This window comes from Mobula birostris, chromosome 9 (assembly GCF_030028105.1).
Source record: "Mobula birostris isolate sMobBir1 chromosome 9, sMobBir1.hap1, whole genome shotgun sequence".
NCBI classification, from domain to species: domain Eukaryota; kingdom Metazoa; phylum Chordata; class Chondrichthyes; order Myliobatiformes; family Myliobatidae; genus Mobula; species Mobula birostris.
In genome coordinates this window covers 8210080-8226208 of record NC_092378.1, presented here as the reverse complement: position 1 = coordinate 8226208, position 16129 = coordinate 8210080, and the positions used below count along the sequence as shown (strand labels likewise).

The 16129-nt window shown below is 42.1% G+C and overlaps 1 protein-coding gene across 1 annotated transcript in view; it reads left to right on the top strand.

Moving 5' to 3' along the window:
• Positions 1-16129, top strand: part of LOC140202522 (tetraspanin-8-like) — a 53780-nt gene that overhangs the window by 15574 nt on the left and 22077 nt on the right. The window contains exons 2-3 of the mRNA XM_072267468.1: positions 10380-10442; positions 11378-11512. Coding sequence (XP_072123569.1) covers positions 10380-10442; positions 11378-11512 — 198 coding nt within the window. The remainder of the gene's footprint in view (positions 1-10379; positions 10443-11377; positions 11513-16129) is intronic.

Genomic DNA, 16129 nt, shown 5'->3' with positions numbered 1-16129 from the left:
GAAAAAAGCAGATATGAATAGTGCAAGTTGTTTGCATTAAGTGGGCAAAGAGCACAAATGGAGCAAATCCACTTACATCATACTTGCATTAGTTTGCAGTCGAGTATGGGGTGCAAGTGTGGTTTTTGCATTTTTCGTGGTCTTAGGCAGAACAGTTGCCGTACCAAGCTGTGGTGTATCAACATTAGTGGGGAAGAAGTAGAGGCATAGCTGTGCTTTCTTTGCCTTAGCATCTGTGTGGCTGGACCAAGCCAAATGGTTCGGTATCTCCATTTAATATCAGAGGATGTAGACAATATGCAACCTGAAATTCTTACTCTTCACAGACATCCACGAAACAGAAGTTAAAACCCCAATGACAGAAAAAAATGTAAGAACCCTAAAGCTCCCCGCCTCTTATTCTAGCAGAAAGCGTCAGCCCCCCAACCGCCCACCATGCAAGCAACAGTAAAGCTCCCAAAGAGAGACCGTGATCTACTGCCCATCAAAAACCACCATTCACCTAACAGTTTGATATCACACAGGCTCTCTCCCTTGTTAGAGAGAGGTATTACTCCTTCTACAGCAAGAGGGGAGACCAATGGTTTGCATTTTCAACGTTACAGCCCAGAGCCCCCCTGCCCGGTGCCCCAATAGTACCAGGCAGTTCTACTGCTGTTACATTAGTGCTCGTCTGAACTAGAACAAAGTCTTTGCCCGCCATTTTATCAAACCCGCGCTCCACCCCTGCAGCATCCATAACCGTGCAACCACTTTACCGCACAGTAGTTTAACACACAACCCCCTGGATCAACGCTCAGGTCAATCAAATAGCATCCAACAAAATTGATCCCGGACGATACCCCCAGAATGAAACACCCCAGTTTCCTTGGCTGCATAAGTCCAGGGAAGACAACCTCTGGCCCTGCCAAACTCACGAGATTGAGGCGTGTTTGATCCTACCCCAAACCTCGGTTTGTGTGGATACGGTATAACTTGCTACCCTATTACAAATTAATGCCATGAAATAACAGATAGTACACTGCATACGATTAAAGGAATTATAATCACGAATCTTAACTTGACTAAAGGGTTAGTGAAGAATAACAAAAAGAAAAGGGCCCATTCTAATTAAACAGTCAAATGTACACAAGTTGGAGCTCATCTCTTGTCACTCGCGCGCTGGGTCCTCGGTCAACGTGAAAGCGCACACCACCTTCCGAACGTCGCTCGCAATCCATCTCGGAACAAATGGGTCTCCCACCGGATTGTGGGCTACGACCGGTTCTCCCCAGCGTCTTCTCCCTTCATCTCCTCTCGAACAAAAGCCCCCAAGCCATACCTTGTTGTCCTTCACCAAGAAAACCTTCCGCTAATTGGATGGCACACATTCCACATCATCCCTTATCTTCAACAATAACCTAAACAGGCTGCAAACAGAACAGACCTGCTAAATGAAATACCTGCAGCGTAATAGTAAAGATGTGAACCAGGGCATTACATTTATTTATTGATGTATATCACGGAGTTGGCCCTTGGAGCCATGCTACCCGGTTTAATCCAAGCCTAATCATGGGCCAGTTTACAATGACCAATTAATCTATCCACCGGTACTACTTTGGAATGTGGGAGGAAACCGGAGCACTTAGAGGAATCCCACGTGGAGAATGTACAAACTCTTACAGGCCAGGAATTGAACCTGGGTCGTTGGACTGTAAAGCGTTGTGCTGCCCACTATGCTACCGTGGCGCTCTCTTTGGCAGCTGGAGGAAACCCTCACGCTCACGGGAAAAACATACAAATTTCTTACAGAGCGCGGCGGAATTGAACTCCCAACTCGTGTCCTGAGCTGTAATAATGTTCCACTAACCGCTACACTATCATGGGATATGATACATTAGTCTGATTGTTCTTATTTAGTACCTCACCCACATCCTGTCACTCTGAACTTAAGTTCCTGTCTTTATTCTTGAGAGATCCTGTCAATTCCCTAGCTATCCTCATTTAAAGTGTAACAATAAATGTCTTCAGATTCCCTTTAATCCTACTGGCCAAGGATGGTTCTTGGCTTTCCTAGTTGCCAGCTTGAGTTCTTTCCAGCTTTTCTTTTTACATTTCTCAAAGGCTCCATCTGAATTTAGTTTCCTAAATCTTGCACAAGCTTTTTTTGCTGACTCTTCACAGCCACTCTCCTCAGCCAGTGTTCCCTTTCCTTGTTCTTCAGGAAATAGCAGAGTCCTAGAACAGTCTGTCAAAAGCAATACACTTTAAAGGCTGTTGAGAAACAGGAAGCATTGTTGACGACATACCCTCTAATCTAATGGTGAAATTAGTAAGGTCAACAGAAAGTCCCTTGTTTACCAACATCAAAGAAAATTTTTCAAATATTTTCTCATAGAAACATAGAAAATATACAGCACAAAACAGGCCCTTAGGCCCACAAAGCTGTGCTGAACATGTCCCTACCTAAGAACTACCTAGGCTTTACCCATATCCCTCTATTTTCTAAGCTCCATGTAGCCATCAAAGGGTCTCTTAAAAGACCCTATCGTTTCTGCCTTCACTGCCGCTGGCAGCCCATTCCACGCACTCAACACTCTGCGTAAACAAAAAAAAAAGCTTAGCCTTGACCTCTCCTCTGTACCTACTTCCAAGCATCTTAAAACTATACCCTCTCGTGCTAGCCATTTCAGCCCTGGGGAAAAGCCTCTGACTATCCACACGATCAATGCCTCTCATTATCTTATACACCTCTATCAAGTCACCTCTCATCCTACGTTGCTCCAAGGAGAAAAGGCCAAGTTTACTCAACCTATTCTCATAAGGCATGCTCCCCAATTCAGGCAACGTCCTTGTAAATCTCCTCTGCACCCTTTCTATAGTTTCCATGCCCTTCCTATAGTGAGGCGACCAGAATTGAGCACAGTACTCCAAGTGAGGTCTGATCAGGGTCCTAGGTAGCTGCAACATTACCTTTCGGCTCTTAAACTCAATCCCACGATTGATGAAGGCCAGTGCACTGTATGCATTCTTAACCACAGAGTCAACCTGTGTAGCAGCTTTGAGTGTCCTATGGACTCAGACTCCTCTGATCCTCCACTCTGCCAAGAGTCTCACCATTAAAACTATATTCTGCCGTCATATTTGACCTACCAAAATGAACCACCTCACACTTATCTGGGTTGAACCTCATCTGCTACTTCTCAGCCCAGTTTTGCATCCTATCAATGTCCTGCAGTAACCTCTGACAGTCCTCCATACTATCCACAACACCCTCAACCTTTGTGTCATCAGCATATTTACTAACCCATCCCTCCACTTCTTCATCCAGGTCATTTATAAAAATCACAAAGAAAAGAGGTCCCAGAACAGATCCCTGAGGCACACCACTGGTCACTGACTTCCATACAGAATATAACTTGTCTACAACCACTCTTTGCCTTTTGTGGGCAAGCCAGCTCTGGATTAACAAAGCAATGTCCCCGTGGATCCCATGCCTTCTTACTTTCTCTATAAGCCATGCATGGGGTACCTTATCAAATGCCTTGCTAAAATTCATATACACTACATCTACGACTCTACCTTTATCAATGTGTTTAGTCACATCCTCAAAAAAATTCAATCAGGCTCGTAAGGCACGACCTGTCTTTGACAAAGCCATGCTGACGATTCCTAATCATATTATGCCTCTCCAAATGTTCATAAATCCTACCTCTCAGGATCTTCTCCATCAACTTACCAACCACTGAAGTAAGACTCACTGGCCTATAATTTCCTGGGATTTCCCTACTCCTTTTCTTGAATAGACAATAGGTGCATGAGTAGGCTATTCGGCCCTTTGAGCCAGCACCACCATTCACTGTGATCATGGCTGATCATCCACAATCAGTATCCAGTTCCTGCCTTATCCCCATAACCTTTGATTCCGCTATCTTTAAGAACACTATCCAACTCTTTCTTGAAAGCATCCAGAGACTTGGCCTCCACTGCCTTCTGGGGCAGAGCATTCCACATATCCACTACTCTCTGGGTGAAAAAGTTTTTCCTCAACTCTGTTCTAAATGGCCTAACATTCTTAAACTGTGGCCTCTGGTTCTGGACTCACCCATCAGCGGGAACATGCTTCCTGCCTCCAGTGTGTGCAATCCCTTAATAATCTTATATGTTTCAATCAGATCCCCTCCCATCCTTCTAAAACCCAGTGTATATAACCTCAGTCGCTCCAATCTTTCAACATATGACAGTCCCGCCAAACCGGGAATTAACCTTGTGAACCTACACTGCACTCCCTCAATAGCAAGAATGTCCTTCCTCAAATTTGGAGACCAAAACTGCTCACAGTACTCCAGGTGTGGTCTCACCAGGGCCCTGTATAGCTGCAGAATAAGGGAACAACATTCGCAACCCTCTAATCCTCCGGAACCTCTCCTGTCCTCATTGATGAATACAAAGATCATTGCCAGACGCTCAGCAATCTCCTCCCTCGCTTCCCACAGTAGCCTGTAGCTCTCATTGAATATTATTGTAAATAAATTAACAGAAACTTGCTGCAATTACATACTCAAACTGACAAATTTGGAAAACGCAAAGTTAATATGGTAAAATTACAGCTAAAATCTCCCAAGGCCTTATCTAAGCTAATCAAAATCGTACCCACCTTCATGATTTTTTTTTAATATAAAGGTAACTGGAAGATTTCTGTATATCCATAAGATCACCGGACCGCAAAGATGTGTGACTGGGCTGCGAGGAAACGATAGGAGTCAGCTGCACCTTTCCTCATTCCCTGTCACGCACTGTTGAACTTGAACACTCCCTCCCACCCCCTCCCACAGTCGGCTGGTCCGCAAGAATATCGTCAATATCAAACCGGTCCGCAGTGCGCAAAACGTTGGGGACCACTGCATAAGACTATACGACATAGGAGTAGAATTAGGCCATTTGACCCATTAAGTCTGCTCTACTATTCCATCATGGCTGATTTATTAACCCTCTCAACTCCATTCTCCTGCCATTTCCCAGTAACCTTTGTCACTCTGACTAATCAAGAGCCTGTTAACCTCTGCTTTAAATACTACAAACAACTTGACCCTTGTAACAATGAATTTCACCATTCCACCAATTCTCCACCATCTGGCTAAAGAAATTCCTCCTCATCTCTGTTCTAAAGGGCTGTCCTTCTATCCTTAGGCTGTGCTTTCTGGTCCTGGACTCCCCCACTATAGGAAGCATGTTATCTAATGATAAGATGGAGGAATCTTGTAACATTGAGAAAAGGCAACCACTGTCTGTAGTTAAATAAAATCTGTCCTGCGCATCTGTCTAAAACTTCCACCCCCTCAAGTGACATGCATGCCCTCCTGTACCTGATATTCCTAGCATGGGCAAAAGTTTCAGACTGTGTTTACTGGATCTATACCTCTTGTTATTTATAGGCTTCTATCAGGTCTCCCCTCAGCCTCTCAAGTTGTCCAATTTCTCCTTCAAGTGTACACCATCTAGTCCAAACAGGATCCCGGTCGATCCCTTCTGCATTCATTCCTTCCTTCCTCTAATGGGGTGACTGCAATTGCACGCCATACTCTAAGCATGGCCTAACATAGCCACAATGTGATTTCTTTAAATTTGATTTCCCACCTGGTGAACTGCCTCTCTCACTTCCCACCTTCGATGTTTGCGCCACCCTGAGCAGGGTGAATGTACGGAGGGCAGCTGGTCCGGATGGAATACCTGGCCGTGTGCTCAGAGTCTGTATGGGGCAGTTGGCCGGGGTCTTCACGGACATTTTTAATCTGTCGCTGGCCTAGGCAGTTGTCCCAACAGGCTTCAAGATCGCCACCATCTTGCCAGTGCCGAAGCATTCCACTGCCATGGGCCTGAATGACTTCCACCCAGTTGCTCACCCCCATCACTGCAAAGTGCTTTGAGAGACTGGTTCTATCACACCTGAAATCCTGTCTGCCCAATACCCTGGACCCCCATCAATTTGCCTATCGCACCAACAGGTCAACAGAGGACGCCATCTCCTCGGCACTTCACTCTGCCCTGACCCACCTGGACAGCCCCAACTCTTAGGTCAGAATGCTGTTCATTGACTTTAGTTCGGCATTCAATACTGTGATCCCCTCCAAGCTGATCGCCAAACTTCACCAGCTTGGTATCAGCTCATCCTTCTGCAATTGGACCTTGGACTTCTGACTAACAGACCCCAATCAATTAAGTTAGACAACCTCTCCTCCTCCACTCTCACCCTGAACACCGACGTGCCTCAAAGCTGTGTGCTGAGCCCTCTCTGTACTCCCTTTTCACCTATGACTGCGTTCCTGTACATGGTTCTAACTCCATAATCAAGTTCGCAGACGACACCATGGTCGTTGGCCTGATCAGAGAGGATGATGGGACGGCCTACAAGGATGAGGTCCAGCACTTGGCCGCGTGGTGTGCTGACAACAACCTGGCCCTTAACACCCAGAAGACCAAGGAGATCATTGTGGACTTCAGGCATGCTGGGAGCCACACTCACGTCCCCATCTACATCAACGGAGCTGTAGTGGAGCGTGTATCAAGCTTCAAGTTCCTTGGTGTCCACATTTCTGAGGATCTCACCTGGTCCCTGAACTCCTCCATCCTGATCAAAAAGGTGCAACAGCACCTTTATTTCCTGTGGAACATCAAGAAAGCTCACCTCTGTCCCAGGATACTGACGGACTTTTACTGCTGTACCATTGAGAGCATACTCACCAACTGCATCTCATTGTGGTATGGCAATTGTCCCGTATCGGATCGCAAAGCATTCCAGCGTGTGGTGAAGACTGCCCAGCGGATTATCGGCACCCAGTTGCCCACCATTGGGAACATCTGCCATAAACGTTGCCTGGGCAGGGTGAAAAGCATTATCAAGGATACATCTCACCCTAACCATGGACTTTTTACTCTCCTCCCATCCGGTAGGCACTACAGGAGCCTCCGCTCCCGCACCAGCAGGCACAGGAAGAGCTTCTTCCCTGGGGCTGTGACCCTGCTGAACCTCTCATCACAGCGCTGAGCAGTATTGCACCCATATTGGACTGTCTCAGTACTTTTATATTTGTGTGCTGTAGCACTTACTTTTTATTCGCAGTTATTTTGTAAATAACACTGTTCTTTGCATTTCTGGTCAGATGCTAACTGCAGTTCATTGGCTTTGTATCTGTACTTGGCACAATGACAATAAGGTTGAATCTAATCTAATCTAAAATTGTGTAAATTATTTTGTATTGTGATATAGAGACCAGTTCTTTAACTCTTTGGATCCGTCCACTTAAATCAGGGATTCTTAAATATTGTTATGGCGTGGACCCCTACCATTAACTGAGGGGTCCATGGACGCCACATTGGAAACCCCTGTTTTAACTATCAGAATTACCAGTGTAAAATTTCAATAATTTAGTTTCCTGAAAGAAGTCTGCCTGTGACCGGGAAAATGCAAATATGAGTGGCAGGGTAGCTTAGTGTCAGCACACTGCTTTACAGTACCGGCAACCTGGGTTCATTTCCCAGCGCTGCCCGCAAGGAGTTTGTACGTTCTCCCCGTCACCATGTGGGTTTCCTCTGGGTGCTCTGGTTTCAGCCCACAGACATAAGTTAATTAGTCACTGTAAATTGTCCCGCGATAAGGCTAGGATTAAATTGGATTGTTGAGTGGGCCTACTCCACACTGAATGTCAATAAATAAATAGATATGTGCCTTTTCTAGGAGCTCTGTAATTCCTTGTTCTTTTCAATGCATGGCACACTGGAGTTGATAACTATAATTTACCAGTCCACTTTCCCATTGACCATGAAATGGAGTGAATATTTTGACTAGATCATACAAGACAGCTAGAAGATGTTGGCTATAATCTTCCTCTTTCTATAAGAATTGCTGAAATCAAAGGCACATGACATTCTTTTGCATGGGAAGGGTAGCTGGAAAACTTGAGGCTCAGTCAGTTGGAAGTTCCACTGTATTCCTTTGTTCTACAGTGAATGCTGCAAGAAAACGCGTATCTGGTAACCTTGATAATAGATTTACTTTGTGCTTTGAACTTTACTCTGGGCCTTTTACTGGCATATAGGATTAGTACTCATTGGCCTGTTGGGTTAATTCCTTGCTGAGTGGCTCCAGAAGGTAAAAGTAAAGTAAAGGCATCCGTTAGTCTTGTGAGACCATGGATCGAGCTGCGCCTGGAAAGACTTCACTCTCCAGGGCGCAGGCCTGGATAAGGTTGTACGGAAGACCAGCAGTTGCCCATGCTGCAAGTCTCCCCTCTCCACGACACCAATGTTGTCCAAGGGAAGGGCATTAGGACCCATACAGCTTGGCACCAATGTCGCAGAGCAATGTGTGATTAAGTGCCTTGCTCAAGGACACAACGCGTTCCCTCGGCTGGGGCTCGAACGCACGGCCTTCAGGTCGCTAGTCCAATGCCTTAACCACTTGGCAACGTGCTCCAGAAGGTAACTTAAATATATTTGCATATGTTCAATGGCTCAATTGAATATCAGAGAATGTATGCAACCTGAAATTCTTACTGTTTGCAGACATCCCCAAAACTGGAAAAACCCAAAGAATGAATGACAGGAGTATCAGAACCCCAAATACCCCCTCCCCCCACCTGCTCGAGCAAAAGCACTGATCCCTTCCCCCACCATGCAAGCAATAGCAAAGCCCCCGAAGAGACCTTGATTGAGAGTCCATCAAAACTACAGTCCACCCCAACACTTTGTTATCTCAAATGGGCTCTGTTTCAGTTGTGAGGGAAGGGGATATCATTCCTGCAACAGGGAGAGCAGGAGACCAGCAGCTCGCTGTTTTGATGTTACAATTTTCCACTTTGCTTCTCTTAGTCCCCCGAATTCAGGGCCAACAGGCTCTCACTCGCCATCAAAAAGAGAGAGAGAGATCGCTCGAGTACAGGCGCCATCTTCAATAGCAACGCGCGCCACCTGCTGTCCCTGTGCTTCGACCTCCCGCAGCACTTCAGTCCGCAACCTCAGCGGGAACCTGGCCGTGTCCTGACGGCGCAGGCCTTCTAGGCCACGCGTGGAGACATCGAAATTCCAGGCTGCGTGATGAGGTGGAGAAACCGTAGTTCGAGCTGTGGCTGTAGATCACGGACTCTGACAGGACCCCAGCCACCTGGAATGGAAAAGAAAGACACGAATAAGCTGTTTCACAGACGGACTGGAAGAAATTGCCTGGGTTGGCAAAAACCTCTGTGCCATCTTTTCTAGCTCCTTCCAAGTGTTTTCTGCTGCTTTTGTGTGTTTTAATTAACTTATGAAATCAAGTTATTTTGAGGATGGAATTTGAATAGTTTTTGCCTTGGAATATTTGATGCTCACAGATATTCCAGGTCTTAGTCATAGTTCATAGTCATACTTTATTGATCCTGGGGGAGATTGGTTTTCGTTACAGTTGCACCATACATAATTAAATAGTAATAAAACCATAAATAGTTGAATAGTAATATGTAAATTATGCCAGGAAATAAGTCCAGGACCAGCCTATTGGCTCAGGGTGTCTGACCCTCCAAGGGAGGAGTTGTAAAGTTTGATGGCCACAGGCAGGAATGACTTCCTATGACGCTCTGAGTTGCATCTCAGTGGAATGAGTCTCTGGCTGAATGTACTTCTGTGCCCAACCAGTACATTATGTAGTGGATGGGAGACATTGACCAAGATGGCATGCAACTTGGACAGCATCCTCTTTTCAGACACCACCGTCAGAGAGTCCAGTTTCCATCCCCACAACATCACTGACCTTACGAATGAGTTTGTTGATTCTGTTGGTGTCTGCTACCCTCAGCCTGCTGCCCCAGCACACAACAGCAAACATGATAGCACTGGCCACCACAGACTCGTAGAACATCCTCAGCATCGTCCGGCAGATGTTAAAGGACTTCAGTCTCCTCAGGAAATAGAGACGGCTCTGACCCTTCTTGTAGACAGCCTCAGTGTTCTTTGACCAGTCCAGTTTATTGTCAATTCATATCCCCAGGTATTTGTAATCCTCCACCATGTCCACACTGACCCCCTGGATGGAAATGGGTCACCGGTGCCTTAGCTCTCCTCAGGTCTACCACCAGCTCCTTATGATGGCTGTTGGGTATGGCCCAGCATACAATCTGAAATTGAGCAGTTAATTTCAGCCCCGAACCTGTATACTGTGCAATACTTTGCAAGTCAGTAACTGTTCTTAGGGGCTAAGTTGCTGCTTCAGGTAGGAGTGTGTTGGGGAGTACCATGTGAGAGAGTGATACAGTAGACGGGGTCGAGTCTGCAGACCTTGGATTGTGCATCACCAACTTAAAACAGGACCAACATGCAAGTTTTTTTTAAAATGCATATTTTAATGATGTTCAATCTGTATTTTTCAGCTGTGTGGCTCGATTATACTTGGAGTGTCAATATGGCTGCGGGCGAGCAAAGAAGCTCTGAAGGTAATGAGATTTTGCCATTTGCTGAAGGTATTTCTAGAATAATAAAGTTAACTGAAAGAAGGAAATTGTACTTTTTAAGGCTGTCTTAAGTGTTCTGCATTTTGCTGTCGTTGCTGTGCTGTCTTTTGAAGAGGTGGTGCTGTTTTAAAAGAGGACATGCATTCGATCAGAGGCGCAGAAGCAGAGGTGCTGCTGTGCTTTCTTCGCAATTGCATTTACGTGCTGGGTCCAGGACGGATCCTTTGAAATAGTAACACTCAGTTACTATTATAATTGTAATAGTTACTACCACTGTTGTTGATGAATAGGTTTGTAAGATAGTTTCTGCACTAGTAGACTAAGCTGACATGTTCTATGGTTTGGGAGCACACTTCCACTTCACATTTCTTGAACTCCCCACCTTTGTACTTCTACTTTGGGAGCAGGTATTGCACTCTCTAATCCTTGTGTAGATGCAATTAACTATCATCTTTGAGGGAGATCAAAGCCCATAATCTCTACTGTTGGGTCTACATGTCGTGCCCATCACATGGTGCTCTTGACCTGGAGACCAGTTTCTGAAGCACCTATTTAAATTCAATTTTTTTTTCACTTTTGGTAAAATGACCTGCCCAGGAAGGGGCACTTTAATAAGGTATCTTCCTGTTTCATGATGGAGGATATTATGGGTGAAATGAATTCTGTGACACATTGACTCAAGGTGAAGTAACCTTTTGAAAATGATGCTCTGAAATTTAGAAGCTCTCTGCTAAATCCAGAAGTAGTTTACGATTTCATTATTATTGGGATTTCAGATTTTTCCTGCTGTATTACTAAGAAACAGTATACAGTAGTGAATTATTATATGCTTCAACTGTGTAACTGTAGTGAAAATAAGTTTTACTGTTGAAGTGTTTGACGTACGTTTTATAACTTTGTATTGTGTCTTTTCTCAGCAAATTGGTGATGTGAGTATTTCAGAGTTTTACACTGCAGTGGATGTTCTGATTGCTGTGGGAGCGATCATCATGGTGCTTGGATTTCTTGGGTGCTGTGGAGCCATCAGAGAAAGCAAGTGCATGCTACTCCTAGTAAGTATTTACAAGTTTTTTTTTGTAATTTATTTTTTATTGAATTTCATCATCAAACAAACATTTCCATAAGGTGTATTTCAGATACTGTACATATATCATATTTGCTACAAATCTCCACATAATATTTATCTGGGGTATACACTTATAGAAAGGAGAGGGAGGAAAGAAAGAACAATTGAAAGAAGAAAACTATGTACAGAGTAGGGAGTGATTTTTTTTAACAACATATTCATTGACTTGTGAGAATAAAATCAGGCCTATGAGGTGTTAAACCATTTTTTTTCCAGTATGAACAAAATTGTTTCAACTTATGATTAACAGATGCTGTTATCTTCTCCATTTTGTAACTGTCCATTGTAATTTCCATCCATACATTTAAAGTTGGGCTCTCCTGTGATAACCATTTCCTGGTAAGGGTCTTTTTACCAGCCACCAGCAGTACATTCATTAAATATTTATCTTTTTTCAACCATTCTTGGGCTATATACCCAAAATATATGGTCTTACTCTCTAAGGGTATTTCACATTTAACGATGTCTTGTAGGGCATTATGTATCCCACTCCAATAGTCTTTGATAACGGGGCATTCCCAGAAAATATGATAATGGTTTGCATTTTGATTTCCACAATTTCTCCAGCAAACAGGGGTGTTGTTATCATAATGGGATTTCTGAGAGGGTGTAATAAAATATCTTATCAAGTTTTTCCACCCGAACTCCCTCCATTTCTGTGAACTGGTACACTTCCATTGATACCTCCATATTATTGTCTAGTCTTCCTCAGATATTATTATCCCTCCTTCCTTCTCCCATTTTGTTTTAATGTATGAAGTCGAGTGTGTTTTAAGATTTGACAAACCCTTATACAGAAATTATTCTACTACCGTTGTCTGAATTATATGCTTTTCTAAATAGCTCTATCATCTGTGTACTTGCCTTGGTTACATTTTTAACCGTCCTATTAACATACTGTCGCATCTGTAAATACCAGTAAAAGTCTTGTTTTTCTAATAAGTGTTCTCTTTGAGCATTTCAAAACTGAACGGTGTTCCTTCTTTCATGATATTGCAAATATCTGTTATTCCTTTAGTTGTCCAGTCCTTAAATCTAGCATCCAGTTTATTTGGCATAAAATCCGAGTCATATGCACATCAATTCAGAATTGCAGTGTCTCTCTCTAGCTTATATTTTATAATAGTTTTCCATATTTTAAGAGTCCATTTCACCCACGAGTTGTCAATATTATTTATGTAACTTTGTAGGTTATTATCAACCAAAATTGCCTGTATGGGGATGGAGAGTATCCTCTCCTCAATGTTTTTCCATTGAGCGTCATATGATGGGTTGCACCAGCATATCACAGCTCTCAACTGTGCTGCAAAATAATAATCTCTAAGAGTAGGTAGGCCCCATCCCCCCTTTTCCTTGGCTAATTGCAAAGTGTTGAGACGAACCCTAGGCCTTTTACCTTGCCATATATATCTTGATAGCATCTTGTTCCATTCATTGAATTGATTTTGGTTAATCTCTATTGGTAGGGTCTGAAAGAGATATAGAAGTCTGGGCAGTATATTCATTTTAATAGATTCAATCCTTGAACTGAGACCAAGAAAAGGAATCAGGTTCCATCTTGTTATATCTTCCTTATTTTTTTTATATATAGGCTGATAATTGCATTCTGATAATTTTGCCAAATCTTTTGGCATAATGATGCACAAATATTTGACAGATTCTGTTTGCCATGCCCAAGGATATCTACTTTCAATTTCTCTTGGTGGGCAATAGTTATGTGAAAGTAGTTGGGTTTTATCTATATTGATCTTGTATCCTGATAATTGACCATATTGTTCAAAGGATTGCATCAATTTAGGTAAAGTGTATGGAGGTTGCCCTAGATAGATCAAAATGTCATCCATGTAACAGGCTAATTTATGCTCTGTCCCTTTAATAGTAATTCCCCTTATATCTTCATTTTGTCTGATGTATTGAGCTAATGGTTCCAGATATAATGCGAAGAGTAGCGGTGACCATGCACAATCCTGTCTCATGCCCCTTTCTAGGGTAAAGCTATTAGATAAATATCCATTGACTTTAGTCCTGGCAGTAGGATTGTCGTATAGTGCCTGTATAGTTTTAATAATTGTGTAATGTAGACCAAATCTAGTAAAACTCTGTAAAGAAAATTCCAATGAACCAAAACAAATGCCTTTTCAGCATCCACGCTTATCACTATTGCTTCAATTTCATTTTTTTTATATGATCCATAATGTGTCCTTCGTATATTATCTTGTGTTTGGAGTTGTTGTATAAACCCTGTCTGATCATTATGTATCAGTGTGGATAGAAACTCTTCTAATTGCTTGGCCATGATGGAGGTAAATATTCTATAATCCACATTAAGAACAGATATTGGTCTAAATGACCCACATTCCATTTTATCCTTGCTTTCTTTCCGTGCAGCTGAGATTATCGCCTCCTTCCAGCTGGGTGGCATTTGCACCTTTCTTAGGGCCCAGTTCAGTGTGGGGAGTAAAATAGGAATTAACTCACTTCTAAACTCTTTATACCACTCTGCCGTATATCCATCTGATCCTGGTGACTTGCCTAATTTAAGCCTACTAATTGCAGTTTTTAGTTCAGCTTCAGTTATGTCAGCAATCATCGTTCTATTTTGTTCTTTGCTTAAAGTGGGTAACCCTAAAGAATTCAGGAAGGTGTCAATTTGGGTTATGCTTCCCCCTAGAACTTTGGAATATAGAGTTTTGTAAAACATTTCAAAAGCTTCTTGAATTTCTCTTAGCTTATTTTTTATCACTTTTGTTTTGGATCCCTAATTCTATGAATTGTATTTCCTGCTATTTTTTTTTTCAGTTTCCATGCCAGTATTTTCATGGATTTAGATCCACTTTCATAGTGCCCCTGTTTCAGAAACATTAATTTTTTTCTAATTTCTTGTGTAGCCAAACTATAATTTTCATTCCTAATTTTTAAAATTTCCTCTAGTGTATCCTGTGCCAAACGCAATTTGTGTTTTTTTTTCTAGTTCTTTCAGCTTATTTTGTAATTCCTCTAAGGTTTTATTCCTTATTTTTTTTCTTATATGAAGATATCGCTATAATTTTCCCTCTTAAGACAGCCTTCAGAGTATCCCATAGAATGGGAGGTGAAACCTTTCCATTATCATTGAATTCTAAGTAAAGACCAATTTCTTTTTTAATTTGTTCCTTAAAATAAGGATCATTGAGTAGACATGAATTTAGTTTCCAAATAGTATTTTGGTTGTAGGTCAAAATCAACAGATAAATATGTAGGTGCATGGTCACTTACATCTATTGTCCCAATTCCACAGGTAATTATTTTGTTTCTACCTTTTCCAAATGTTATGAAATAGTCTACTCTTGTATATACGGAATGGGGAGCAGAATAATGAGTTTCTTTCTGTCGGGGAAAAGGTCCCTCCATATATCAATTAGACCAACATCCTCAAAAAGAGTGTTAACTTTCTTATGTAAGGACTTTGTTTCATAAGTTTTTCTATTGGAAGGGTCTAACTTTGGTTGTAATTGTAAATTTAAATCTCCCCCACATATCAAGAGACCACCTGTTTCCGTTACCATAATATTAGTAATTTTCTGGAAGAAACTAATATCACTTCTTGGGGGTGCGTATATATTCAATAAAGTAACTGGATTTCCGTCTATATTCCCCCTTACCAGAATATATCTGCCCTCCTTATCTCCCATTTTGAATACTTTTTCAAAATTTATCTTGCTTGAGATGAGAATAGCAACTTCTCTTCTATGTCCTGATTTATATGAGGAAAAAAACAACTAGTGAAGCCCATTCTCTTTAATTTTCCATTCTCATTAACACTTAAGTGAGTTTCCTGTAAATATACTACATGGGCTTGTTCTTTTTTCATTTTTGGTAGAATTTTACTGCGCTTGACTGGATTCAACAGCCCATTGGCATTAAAAGAAATGAATCTTGCTTTGTCCTTAGCCTTGTGTATTTATCTGTTAGTATATCATTGAAATTTGCAGAATATAACTTAATCGATCTACTCCCTGAACAAATAAGAGCCAAGAAACATGAATAATAAAAAAAAAGGTAGCGAAGGTGTGATTCCAAGGCTGGGGTTTCTAGATAACCCTGGATTGAGCTAGAAGAAAAGTCTAGCCGTGGGGGATGGCCCCTCCTACCTGTGAGTTGAGGGTTCCCGCTTTCGATTATATCGTGGCACTGGGCAGGGTTGTCCTTTAAGTCTTTTATTATTTGATATTGCTTTAGAACCTTTACCAATTGCTATTCGAGATTCACCAAATATTTTTGGTATTACTCGTGGGAAAGAGATACATAAGTTATCATTATATGCAGATGATTTACTATTATATATTTCTGACCCAGAAAAATCCATTCCTGTAACTCTATCCTTGTTGGATAAGTTTAGTAAATTTTCTGGTTACAAACTGAATCTTAATAGGAGTGAACTTTTTCCATTAAATATGATGGTTCCAAATTATAAATGTTTACCATTTAGATTAGTTACTGATCACTTTACCTATTTAGGAGTTAAAATTACTAAGAAACATAAGGATTTATTAAAGGTTAATAT